Genomic DNA, 13248 nt, shown 5'->3' on the forward strand with positions numbered 1-13248 from the left:
ATTACTGTAACAGCAATATGTGTCACATTCCGCAGTAAAAATTGAATGATTTTCAAATTTCACATTTTCCATCTTATGAAAAGAAAACTTGTTACACAGCAATGAAACTGAAGATAAAACATAACTTTATGTCAGTGTCCCTGACTCTCCTTCTGGTGGGTCTTCTTCTCACTCCCAGTACCCTGCCTGTCCCTGCTCGCCAAAAAGAAACGTTTATTTCATTGACACTTTGAAATTCCTTAAAAAACAAAAAACGAACGAACAGGTTGTTCTTTAATAATCGGTATCAACTACCCCCAATTTTTCTAATTGTTTTCCATACATTGTTTTCTTACCAAGCCAAAAACCTGGAGGGCAGCAAAGAAAAGAAATGAAGGCAGATACCAAGAATCCATGCTGTCACTTCCAGCTGAAAGTTGCAAACTATGAAATTCAGAGTAGCATTTACTTTTTAAAAGGCAAACATCATAACGTATAGCCTTTGATCTTAATGATCCATCTGGCAGGTCAGCCCACTGCAGTAGTAATACCTCCAATCAAAAAGTTAAAGTCCAGTATCCTTAACACTGTTCTGCAGAGTTTATTGGTTGTTATTTTGTGTGTGGGTTGTTTTTTTTCTCCTGTGTCAACATTCAATAGCCAAGTGCCTGGCTGAGACCTGTTAATAAGTTCTCTAATGTATAATACTGGTCCCCAAGATTATTAAGTGCCATTTGAGGGAAAAAAAATCCAATTAATTTCTAAACTCAATCTTTCAAATGGAAACATTTGTGAAGCTCTTTCTGCCCTTGTAGCCCTGAGCTGCTTTAATATATCCATGTATGTCCATGGCTGTTTATTGTTCATTCATTTAATAAAAATGTATTGAATTACAATACAAAATCCATTAATGTCCTAGAAACTTGGCATATTTGATATTCACATATAAAGTGGCAATAGCAAAACAGCAACATACATCTCTCCTAAAAATTCCCATCAAGCAAAGTCAAGTGGGAGTTAGAGTAAAAGACTGGGAAGGGTCACTGGTTTTCTGAAAAACTAGTGTCCCCAATCCATCTCTCAATTCTTTCTTTTTCCTCTTGGGGTAATTTCTCTTTAGAGACAACCTGCTCTCTCATTTCCCACACTTTCACTCTCAACTTAAGTGTGATGCAGGGTAATATTTTTGAAATACGAATTTTTCCCCTATTTCCTTCCCCACTCAAGATTGGTCTTTGCTCCATTCTGTGCTAATAAAAAGGATATGAAAAGACATGTAGGGGCTTCCCTGGTGGCTCAGTGGTTAAGAACCCACCTGCCAATGCAGGGGACACGGGTTCGAGCCCTGGTCTGGGAAGATCCCACATGCCACGGAGCAACGAAGCCCGTGTGCCAAAACTACTGAAGCCTGCATGCCTAGAGCCTATGCTCCTCAACAAGAGAAGCCACTGCAATGAGAAGCCTGCGCACCACAACGAAGGGTAGCCCTCGCTCACCACAGCTAGAGAAAGCCCACATGCAGCAACAAAGACCCAATACAGCCAAAAAATAATTAAGTAATTAATTTTTCTAAAAAAGACTAAAAAAAGGAAACAGCAATACTCTACAAAAGAAAGCATGTCTTCAGTGGAGGAGAATAACTCCTAAGAAGCCAAGAGTGGCCCAGAAGTATCAAAGAAAGCTACCAGGTCTGAGGGGCCAAATGGATAGGAATAAGCCCAGAGATTAACCCACGCGCATACAGTCACCTAATTTATGACAAAGGAGGCAAGAACATACAATGGAGAAAAGACAGCCTCTTCAGTAAGTGGTGCTGGAGAAATCTGGAGAGCTACATGTAAAAGAACGAATTTAGAACACTACCTAACACCATACACAGAAATAAACTCAAAATGGATTAAAGACCTAAATGTAAGACGAGACACTATAAAACTCTTAGAGGAAAACATAGGAAAAACACTCTTTGACATAAACCACAGCAAGATCTTTTCTGACCCACCTCCTAGAGTAACAGAATAAAAACAAAGATAAACAAATGGAACTTAATTAAACTTAAAAGCTTTTGCACAGCAAAGGAAACTATCAAAAAGACAGCCCTCAGAATGGGAGAAAATATTTGCAAATGAAACAACAGACAAAGGATTAATCTCCAAAATACACAAACAGCTCATGGAGCTCAATATCAAAAAAAAAAACAATCCAATTAAAAAATGGGTGGAAGACCTAAATAGACATTTCAGCAAGAAAGATATACAGATGGCCAAGAGGCACATGAAAAGATGCTGAACATCACTAATTATTAGAGAAATGCAAATCAAAACTACAATGAGATATCACCTCAAACTGGTCAGAATGGCCATTATCAAAATCTCTAGAAACAATAAATGCTGGAAAGGGTGTGGTGAAAAGGGAACCCTCCTGCACTGTTGGTGGGAATGTAAGTTGATACAACCACTACAGAAAACAGTATGGAGGTTCTCTAAAAAACCAAAACTAGAACTACCATATGACCCAGCAATCCCACTACTGGGCATGTAGCCTGAGAAAAGCATAATTCAAAACCAGACATGTACCACAGTGTTCACTGCAGCACTATTTACAATAGCCAGAACATGGAATCAACCTAAATGTCCGTTGACAGATGAATGGATAAAGAAGATGTGCCACATATATACAATGGAGTATTACTCAGCCATAAAAAGAAATGAAATTGAGTTATTTGTAGTGAGGTGGATGGACCTAGAGTCTGTCATAAAGAGTGAAGTAAGTCAGAAAGAGAAAAACGAATACTGTATGCTAACGCATATATATGGAATCTAAAAAAAATGGTACTGATGCACCTAGTGGCAGGGCAGGAATAAAGATGTAGACATAGAGAATGGACTTGAGGACACAGGTTGGGAGGGGGAAGCTAGGGCAAAGTGAGAGTAGCATCGACATATATACACTACCGAATGTAAAATAGTTGGCCAGTGGGAAGCAGGAGCATAACACAGGGAGACCAGCTCGGTGCTTTGCGATGACCTAGAGGGGTGGGATAGGGAGGGTGGGAGGGAGGCTCAAGAGGGAGGGGATATGGGGATATATGTATGCACATGGCTGATTCACTTTGTTGTACAACAGAAACTAACACAGTATCATGAAGCAATTATACTCCAATAAAGATCTATTTTAAAAAAAAAAAAAAAAAAGAATGTCTCCACAGCAGACTGCACAGAATGACAACAAGGGACCAGACAGAGGAATGGATGTTTCAGAGGATGCTTGTGAGGACACATGACATCAGGAGCAGATGGGACCTCAGCTGTTAAGTTTAGGCACAAGCCTAGGGGTAAAAGATGGAAATCCTGAATTGGCTGCAATTAAATATCTCCCACTTATGTGGATAGAGACCCAAAATAATAGTTATGGTTACAAAAAAATAAAGGTATTTATTATATACATCTCTTTTTGTGAGCTGAGATGTGAAACTGAGACTTCTGACTGCATTCTATGTGTCGGGACAAGCAGCTTACATTCGAAGTTAGCAAATTGGAAGCAGGCAGATAAGAAGCAACAGTTCCTACAGGACTGCTGGAGTCTGTTTTGGACCCTAATTACAGCATATGGACAGAGCCTTGCTACGAATCTCACAGAGAGTCATGGAGGCATGGCTGAAATCCAAATATGATGTGTTTTGACTACAGTTAATGGATATCTTTTACATTTCCTTCTTTCTGGGGTTGTCAGTGATGCTCTTTAATGCAGAAGCTACACTTGGCTTGTCTAACACACCTCCAGTTTCCCTCACTTGTACCCCACCCCTAGGAAACTTTTTCAAGCTCATCATGGAATCTGAAGTTGGATCCCAGGAAAATGTCTGCCTCCGGTTGCTGGCCCTCCTCTGGTCTTCCTTTCTCCCAGGTAATATGGAAGGAACAGGCATCTGTGAACAGGAGACCCAGTGCTGGAGATTCTAGGCCTTATGGATTGCTCTGAAAGCCTCTTAAACTATCGGAGAAGCATATTTCTCTTAGGAATGTGATTCTCAAGATCCCCATGGAATATGAGTACATTCTAGACCTGAGGGTAGCAGACCATGAGTGTAAGAAACTTCTTAACAGGAAATAGTACAGAGAGATTGCAACAAAGATCCAAAAGACTTTGTATCTTTCTTCTTGTAGTGCCTGTTTCCGTCACCTGACTCTCCTTCCCCCCCGCAAAAAAATAGTTTTCCAGGAACAGAGTTATAGATACAGAGAATAAACAGGTGGTTGCCAGAGGAGATGAGGTGGGGGAAAGAAATAAATAGGTGAGAGAGATTAAGAGGTGTGGACTTCCAGCTGCAAAATAAATGAGTCATGGGTATGAAGTGTACAGTTCGGGGAATATAATCAATAACTATGTAATATGTTTATCGGGTGACAGGTGATAACTAGACGTGTAGTGGTGATCATTTAGAAATGTATAGAAATATTGAATCACTATGTTGTGCAACAGGAACTAACATAGTGCTGTAGGTCAAGTACACTTCAAAAACAAACAAACTCATAGAAAAAGAGATCGGATTTGTGGTACCCAGAGGCAGAGGGTGGGAGGAGGGGGAATTGGATGAAGGCAGTCAAAAGGCACAAACTTCCAGGTATGAGATAAATAAGATCTGCTTTCACCTTCTGAGAGGGTCCACATTCTGTCCATGGAATGTGTATCTCTCTAAATAAACTTGCTTTCACTTAAAAAAAAAAAAGATAATTAATACTAGGGAGCTTCCCTGGTGGCACAGTGATTAAGAATCTGCTTGCCAGTGCAGGGGACACGGGTTTGAGCCCTGGTCTGGGAAGATACCACATGCCACGGAGCAACTAAGCCCGTGCACCACAACTACTGAGCCTGCGCTCTAGAACCTGCGAACCACAACTACCGAACCCGTGTGCCACAACTACTGAGTCTGTGTGCCACAACTACTGAAGCCCTCACGCCTAGAGCCCGTACTCCGCAACAAGAGAAGCCACTGCAATGAGAAGCCTGCTAGCCCCAACTAGAGAAAGCCCACGCACAGAAACGAAGACCAACCCAGTGCAGCCAAAAATAAAATAAATAAATAAATTTATTTTAAAAAATAATAATAATTAATAAATAAGTACTAGGGATGTAATGTACAACATGGTAAATATAATGAACGTTGCTATGAGCTCTATATGAAAGTTAAGAGAGTAAACCCTAACAGTTCTCATCACAAGGAAAACTATTTTTTTCTGCTTCTTTAATTTTGCATCTACGTGAGATGATGGGTGTTCACCAAACACTGTGATAATTATTTCACAGTGTATGTAACTCAAATCATTATGTATGTAGGCAAATCACCTTAAGCTTACACAGTGGTGTATGTCAATTATATCGCAATAAAACTGGATGAAAAAAAAGTTTTGTAAGTTATTTCATTAATTTCCCAATGCTAACTTTTTATGAAATCTTATAAGCACTTCTATAACATGCTGGGGAGGTACATAAATTTAAATTTAATTAAATGGATCTAGGAAAAAGGACAAGAATGGGGGGATGTGGTGACTAGAGAAGTCCCTGGGCAGCTAGGGGGACACAAATTCAATAGGGGTCCAGCCAAGTGAAGGGCAGAAGAGCTCCTAGGACATCTGCACACCCTGGTGCTGAACAGACTAAATCATGTTCTTCACACAGATCTTCTAAGCCCCTCCCCACATTACCGTCTCTTACCCCATTTTTCAAAATTGTGGTAAGTTACTGTATCAGTCAGGGTTCTCCAGGGAAACAGAACCGATAGGATGTATATATAGATAGAGAAAGAAATTTATTTTAAGGAATTGGCTCACATCATTGTGGAGGCTTGCCAGTCCAAACTCTGCAGAGTGGGCCGGCAGGTTGGAGACCAAGAGAAAAGTTGATGTTGCAGCTTGAGTTCAAAGGCAGTCTGCTGGCAGGATCTCCTCTTCTTCTGGGGACCTCTGTCTTTTGTCTCTTCAACCCTTCAACTGATTAGATGAGGCTCACCCACAGTACGGAGAGTAATCTGCTACTCAAAGGCTACTGATTTACATGTTAATATCATCTAAACATATTTTCACAGGGACATTTAGGCTTATATTTGACCAAATATCTGGACACTGTGGCCTAGCCAGGTTAACACAGGAAATGAATCATCCTGTGATGGTTACCTTTTTACTGCTCTTCTTTTATTGCCAGACTCTTCAAGATCACCTGTTTATGGGACGGCCACTGGTCATGCTAGAGGTGATTACTGTTGACACTTAATACAAGTGGCTTGATTGTCAGCTACACCCCTGGCTGAAGACAAAGACGTTATGTATCATAGTTCACAAGGACCATGAATGGCAATGCAGTCACACCTTTGATCAAAGGACTGGGAGTAACCTTTGAGATGTCAAGAAGCCATCTGGCTGAGGGAGTGAGGAACAATTCTATTCCTACACAGAATGATCCTTCTTCAAATCTCTGCACTGGTTTCATAGAGGGAGCTCTTCTGCTAAGAGGCAGCCTACTAAGAAACTGAGGGGGGGAAATCGCTACAGCATGATGAAATAAACAGCATCCTGCCATCACCACAAAAGGATCAACAGCTGGCTCAGAAAGTTCTGCAACCCTAATCTAGTTCAGCTGGCTTGGTGCCCTTAAGAATTCACCCCACGCTCCAACAGGTCCAGAGTGGGCATCCACTGATACCCGTTCATCTACTTCATGGGATTGCTCAAGAGTTTTAATGCCCTCAAACTCCAGTCCAGTTTACTCCTCTGTAGCTCAGGCCTGCAAACACCTGGAAGAAGCGATGAATCATTCCTTCTTCATGCTTTGGTTGCACTTATGTATGGTACTCATTACCCTAAAGTATAGTTATTATTTACAAATCTTCCTCTCCCGAGTAACTAACTGAAATCAGTCTCATTAAAATTTGTAACTCCAATACTTGGCACTTAATAGGTGCTTGGTAAACATTTGTTGGGAGAAACGGGAATGAACTATGGAAAATCAGTATCTAGAAAATGCTCTAATTTCTGTAAGCCTACCCCAATGCCACTAAGCGCACAGCATTTTTTTATGGGCACAGAGGCCAACAAAACCACATGTTTTTGTCCTGAGTGTTTTTGTCCAATAAGAACAAACATTTCCCACTGGGAAGAAATGTAAGGCTTTGTTGTGATCTATTGTTACGGGTTTCCTGTGTACACATCAACGCTTCATGGTTTGGTTGGGCCAAATCAGACTTACGTGCAAAATGACATAAGAGTACTTCCCGAGGGTGGGGTTGTGTATGCCCGACACTAACACAGTTTAAAAGCCACTCGTCAATATGAATGTATTCAGTCTAAGCTCACTCCATTCATTTTCAAGAAAATTTCAGCCGAATACCAAATAACCATAGTTTGTCAGTTGTTCTTTAAGTAAATATGGTGTTTTTTCATGGAATGAGAAAAGCAGCTAAATCAGTTCACATCTCAAGCAATCACATAAGTGCTTTTCCTCAAAAACATGTAAGTTGAGAGCATGGATCATTGGCTATTTGGGTCAGCTAAGATGACACTGTTATAGGCCCTGAGATACAATCACTAAAGTGCAACTAATCTGGTTTAACAACTAGCAGGTGGCACTTTCCATGTGCCCAACACAATGTGCGTCATCCAGCCTGTTTTCCCCTGTGTTGGCTTTTTGTTTCATTTTGTTTTACAGTGTCCTGCAGAAGTAAGCCACCCAGACGTGTACTAAAATGACAACTACTTTACAAAGAATACGTAAATGACACTACCTGCTGTGCAACAACAGAAAGAGAGCATGAGGTAAACAAGGTCCCACACGGTGCGCAAGACCGGACTGGTGCACTGGGGGATGAACTTGACTCTGCTACATCGGGTTGTTCAAGTGTCTGGTGTCAATGGCACTGCTTAAGCCTTTGCTGCTTCTGGTAGGAGAAATCTTGCTGGGCAGAAGCAAAGGAAATTTGAGAGACTAGTCTTCTTTCTTCCTTTCATTTTCTGGGCTCCAGTTTCTAACTCGCAATAACATTAAGCCTGGGTCACTTTAACCACAAAAATTACTGAGAAAGAAAAGCTTGAGTGTATGATTCACTTCATTGTCGTCGACTGTGAATAGAAGGGATCTCTGAAGCACTCAGCAGGTGTGTCTGGCTCCTGGTCCTTCTTTTTTTTTTTTTTTTTTTTTTTGGCGGTACGTGGTCCTCTCACTGTTGTGGCCTCTCCCGTTGCGGAGCACAGGCTCCGGACGCACAGGCTCAGCGGCCATGGCTCACAGGCCCAGCCGCTCCGCGGCATGTGGGATCTTCCCGGACGGGGGCACAAACCCATGTACCCTGCATCAGCAGGCGGACTCTCAACCACTGCGCCACCAGGGAAGCCCTCCTGGCCCTTCTTGTCACGTGTGCATTCCTTTGCAGCTGTCCCCTAACTTCTTCTCTTGAAACCCATTTTCATTCTGAAAAATGATTGAGGACCCCCAAAGAAATTTTACTGCTCTGAGCTACCTATCAATATTGACCTTATTAAAAACTAAAACTGAGGGAATTCCCCAGTGGTCCAGGGGATAGGAATCCGTGCTGTCATTGCTGAGGGCCCTGGTTCAATCCCTGATCAGGGAATTAAAATCCATAAGCGACGCAGCGTGACCAAAAAGGAAAAAAAAAAATTAAAACTGAGAAAAAATTTTAAATGAACATAATTCATTTTAAAATAACAATTTAGGGCTTCCCTGTGGCGCAGTGGTTGAGAGTCCGCCTGCTGATTCAGGGGACATGGGTTCGTGCCCCGGTCCGGGAAGATCCTACATGCCGCGGAGCGGCTAGGCCCGTGAGCCATGGCCGCTGAGCCTGTGTGTCCGGAGCCTGTGCTCCACAACAGGAGAGGCCACAACAGTGAGAAGCCCGCGTACCGCAAAAAAAAAACGAAAAAACAAAACAATTTAAAACCCAGTGTATGTTAACATAAATAATATACTTTAATGAAAAATAAGTACATATTAAAAGACAAAAATAAATTAGTGAGAAGAGTGGCATCATTTTCTGTCTCTGCAAATCTCTTAATGTCTGGCTTAATAGAAGACAGTTGGATTCTCAGATGCACTTCTGTGTTCAAGTCCTTGCAACGTATTGTTATGATTAAAGTATATGAAAAAAATTTGGCCTCAAACAGAAATGTCAGTTGAAAAAGGAAGGAGTGTTTTAATAGCTTTTTTGGGATAATTGTGGCTATTCTTCTCAAATACTATACCCAAACTTGACAAGCTGTAGTTTCTTAAACCACATCAATGAACTTTTCGTACTCTGTTATATTAAAATCCATTGGTCCATCTTGCATTTTGAATGGATCCTCTACTTATGCATTGTAACATCATTCATCTTTTAGAAAATCTAGATCTTCCAAACATTAACACATTTAATTGTACCTTATTAGATAAGTCTCTTTGTTAACATCACCATCAATCTCATCAGAAATGTTTATAAGTATTTGGGAAACTGTCAAATTCGTGATGGCAGAAACAAGTTTTCCACAATTCTAACTTTCTTTTGAAAGCTCCATTATTATCATTGACAATAAATACTGCTAGTTGGTTTCCTGGACATTTTAGGCTCATTCCATTCATTTGCCAAAAAATTTCTGTCAAATACCTAATAACCATAGTTTTTTCTGTCAGTTGTTCTTTAAGTAAATATGGTGTTCCAGGAAAAAAACTAGTTCAGCTCACATCTCAAGCAATCACACCAATAATTTTCCTCAAGACAAAGACTGTATTTTGGAATGTAGCAAAAGTGCTCTGTGTGAACTGTCCACTTTGTCACACATAATGTTACAAAGATGTGCACTCAAAGGTCTAGATTTAACAAAATTACTTTTTATAGCTTCATCAGGACATTTTAAAGATAGACTGTTTTGTGGTTGTTTTTTACTGCAAGTGCCTGGCAGTAAAGAATACAATGACTGCTGTGCCAGTGCCTTTGCATCAAGGTGCATTGTCAACACAGTCAAAAAAGAAAAAGGCCAAAATGTCAGTATTTCATGAAAATAGTTTGACCTGTGGAGCCCTAAAAGGGTCTAAGGGACACTCAGGGGCCTGTGGTCCACACTTTGAGAACCATTGCCTTATAGTGAGGGGAAAGATAGAATGAGACTCAAAAAGACTAGGATTTAAACCCTTAGCTAAGAAGTTCAGCTACTTATTAGCTACCTGAGCATGGGAAAGAAACTCTCTGGGTCTCAACTTTCTTACGTGTAAAATAGGAATAATAAAATAAATGGGCATGATTAGCATGTTTTAAAAATTTTATGTATAGGACCTCCCTGGTGGCGCAGTGGTTGAGAGTCCACCTGCCGATGCAGGGAACACGGGTTCGTGCCCCGGTCCGGGAAGATCCCACATGCCACGGAGCGGCTGGGCCCGTGAGCCATGGCCGCTGAGCCTGCGCGTCTGGAGCCTGTGCTCTGCAACAGGAGAGGCCACAACAGTGAGAGGCCCACGTAACGCAAAAAAAAAAAAAAAAAAAAGAAAAAAAAATTATATGTATAAAGTTAGTGCCTAGAATATAGACCAAACTAGGGTATGAACCAGAGATGTGTGCATAAGGGAGCTCATGAATAAAGGAAAATATGGAAAACTACACTGTTCTTTACTTAACATATTCATACATTCATTCCAAAATATTTACAGAGAGCCACAGCCAGACACTGTGCTCGGTGATGGGGATACAGAAACAAATGACATGAACCCTGCTCTTAAATAGTTTACAGGGGCATTTAAATCACGCAAGATCCAACCTGATGAGTGTTATCAAAATAGGTATACACCAAGTGCCAGGGTCGAGCAGTAAAATACCTGCTTGTAATCTATGGCTGGATTTAGGAAGCCAGTTTAAAAGGAGAGACGGGCTCTTGGGGCAATCTGAGTGGAGAAGACTACAGAAAGCCTGGTTTTGACAGGGTTTACTGGTCACCAAAGTGCCTAGTGGGCTAAGAAGGAGAGGGGGAGCCCCACCATTCTGAAGTACAAACTGTGCCCTCAGATGGGGAGGAGAGTCACAGTGACAGTGCCATGAGCACCGGATTTTCGGGTCCCCACCATGGTGGTGAGAAGCAGCAGCAGCTGATACTCATACATACATCATGGGAATCTTCAGCTATAGATAAATAATGCTCAGCTGTTCTATGACTGAGGACTTTGCTTTGACAGGTGCTTGCTGTGGGTTCTGGGCCCTCGAGTTGCTGACTTTGTGTGGCCAGAAGGAGAAGACATTCATGGAGGAGGTGAGATGTGATTCATTGCAGGTTTGGGTAAGAATAAAAGGGAAAGAACAACATTTGCTTCAAGTGTCATAATTTAAGCCGTTGGTCACTGTTTCCATGGAGCTGGCTCCCCGGATGAGAGTTCTGAAGAGTTATGTCTGGGCCTGGGACACAAAAGAATGACACCTCACCTCACAGATGGAGCAGATGAAGTCATCATTGTTTTCAGACAAAGCAGACAGGACATACAGGCTACTGTTCCATCTTCATCTGAGAGAGGAAAAAGAGAGATAATGAATTACCATGGTAATGTGTCATATTACATATGGGCTTAAGGAATTCACTACCAGCAGTAGACATTTCAGGGCTAAGGACTACAAGATAAGAGTAACCAGCATATCTCACAAACTGGCCCTAAAACCAGTCCCGCATAGTGAAGTGACTTGAATTGCTTTAGCTACCCTAGAAACTTCTGTGGATGACTCTCTCATGACCCACCTTTATCAGTTTCTGGAAACTTTCTAAAAAGAAAATGTGCTTTCTTGCAACCAGTAGATAAATAAGTCCTGGAGATCTAATACACGATATAGAGATTGTAGACAACAAAACCGTATTAGAAACATCAAACTTGGGACTTCGCTAGTGGTCCAGTGGGTAAGACTCCACCCTCCCAGTGCAGGGGGCTCAGGTTTGATTCCTGGTAGGGGATCCCGCATGCCATGCGGTATGGTCAAGGAAAAAAAAGAGAGAGAAATATCAAACTTGCTAAGAGACTGGATCATAATTACTCCCACCACCACAAAAAAAGAAATATGTAACATTAATAGAGGTGTTAGCTAATCACATTACAATATATAAATGTATCAAATCAACACATTATACACCTTAATCTTACAAAATATCACATGCCATGCCAACTATGTTTTTTTTATTTTTGGCTGCATTGGGTCTTCATTGCTGCACACGGGCTTTCTCTAGTTGCAGAGAGCGGGGGCTACTCTTCGTTGCAGTGCACAAGCTTCTCATTGCGGTGGCTTCTCTTGTTGTGGAGCAAGGGCTCTAGGCGCGCCAGGCTTCAGTAGTTGTGGCACGTGGGTTCAGTAGTTGTGGCTCTCAGGCTCTAGAGCACAAGCTCAGTAGTTGTGGCGCACAGGCATAGTTGCTCCACGGCATGTTGGGTCCTCCCAGACCAGGGCTCGAACCTGTGGCCCCTGCATTGGCAGGTGGATTCTTAACCACTGCGCCACCAGGGAAGCCCTTTTTTTTTAGGGCTTTGCCACGGGGCTTGTGGGATCATAGTTCCCCGATCAGGGATCGAACCTGGACCCACAGACGGCAGTGAAAGCACCAAGTCTTAAGCACTGGACTTCCAGGGAATTCCCTATGCATCAATTGTTTTAAAAGAACAAATCCACTGACTGCTCTAAACGGCTCATAACGATCCAATCAACAGATTTCCTGCCCTATTTTATGCCGGTGTTATTCTCAGCGTGGGGGATAATGCAGCGAACTGAACAGATGAAGCCCTGCCTTCACAGAGCTTATGTTCTCATGGGAGAGAAGACAGCTCTCAGATCTGTGACCTTAGAGCACCACATGAGGGAGTGATGTGCACCCTGAAGACATACAATTCAAGGCAAGGAGGTCCACAGTGACTGAGGGCATTATTTATATGAGTGGTCGGGGAGCGAAAATCTCTTGTTAGATGACATCTTTCCGAAACCAGAAGGACAGAATTTAGTGAGTGGTGGGTATGAAGTTTCAGGATTAGAGACCCTGTAAAACAACACCTTTTAAGAAAATGAATAAACAAAAGTGGCCTGATCAGTTATCAGTTATACAAACAGTGGCATTTCCCAATGAAAAATTTGGGCTGCAAATCAACTGCAAATCAACTCTCTATTAATCTCAAATGTGACCTAAAACACTACTTAATATTTATTTCTGATCCCCAAAACAGGGTTAAATTTTGGAGAAATGAAGGATAAAATTATTATAATAATCCATTTTCTGT

At 41.7% G+C, this 13248-nt stretch overlaps 1 protein-coding gene across 3 annotated transcripts in view; it reads right to left on the reverse strand.

Moving 5' to 3' along the window:
- MEP1B (meprin A subunit beta) overlaps window positions 1-13248 on the reverse strand; it is a 46026-nt gene that overhangs the window by 29068 nt on the left and 3710 nt on the right. Inside the window, exon 2 of one of the 3 annotated variants that reach the window (XM_060310416.1) lies at window positions 11426-11504. Coding sequence is in view for 1 of the 3 variants with exons in the window: in XM_030876492.2 (XP_030732352.1) it covers window positions 336-395 (60 nt within the window). In the remaining 2 variants the exon portion in view is untranslated. Of the gene's footprint in view, window positions 1-335; window positions 492-11425; window positions 13040-13248 lie in introns of those variants that run through there. The other 2 variants (XM_060310417.1, XM_030876492.2) reach the window with 2 other exon arrangements.

Source organism: Globicephala melas, chromosome 13 (assembly GCF_963455315.2).
Source record: "Globicephala melas chromosome 13, mGloMel1.2, whole genome shotgun sequence".
Classification (NCBI taxonomy): Eukaryota; Metazoa; Chordata; class Mammalia; order Artiodactyla; family Delphinidae; genus Globicephala; species Globicephala melas.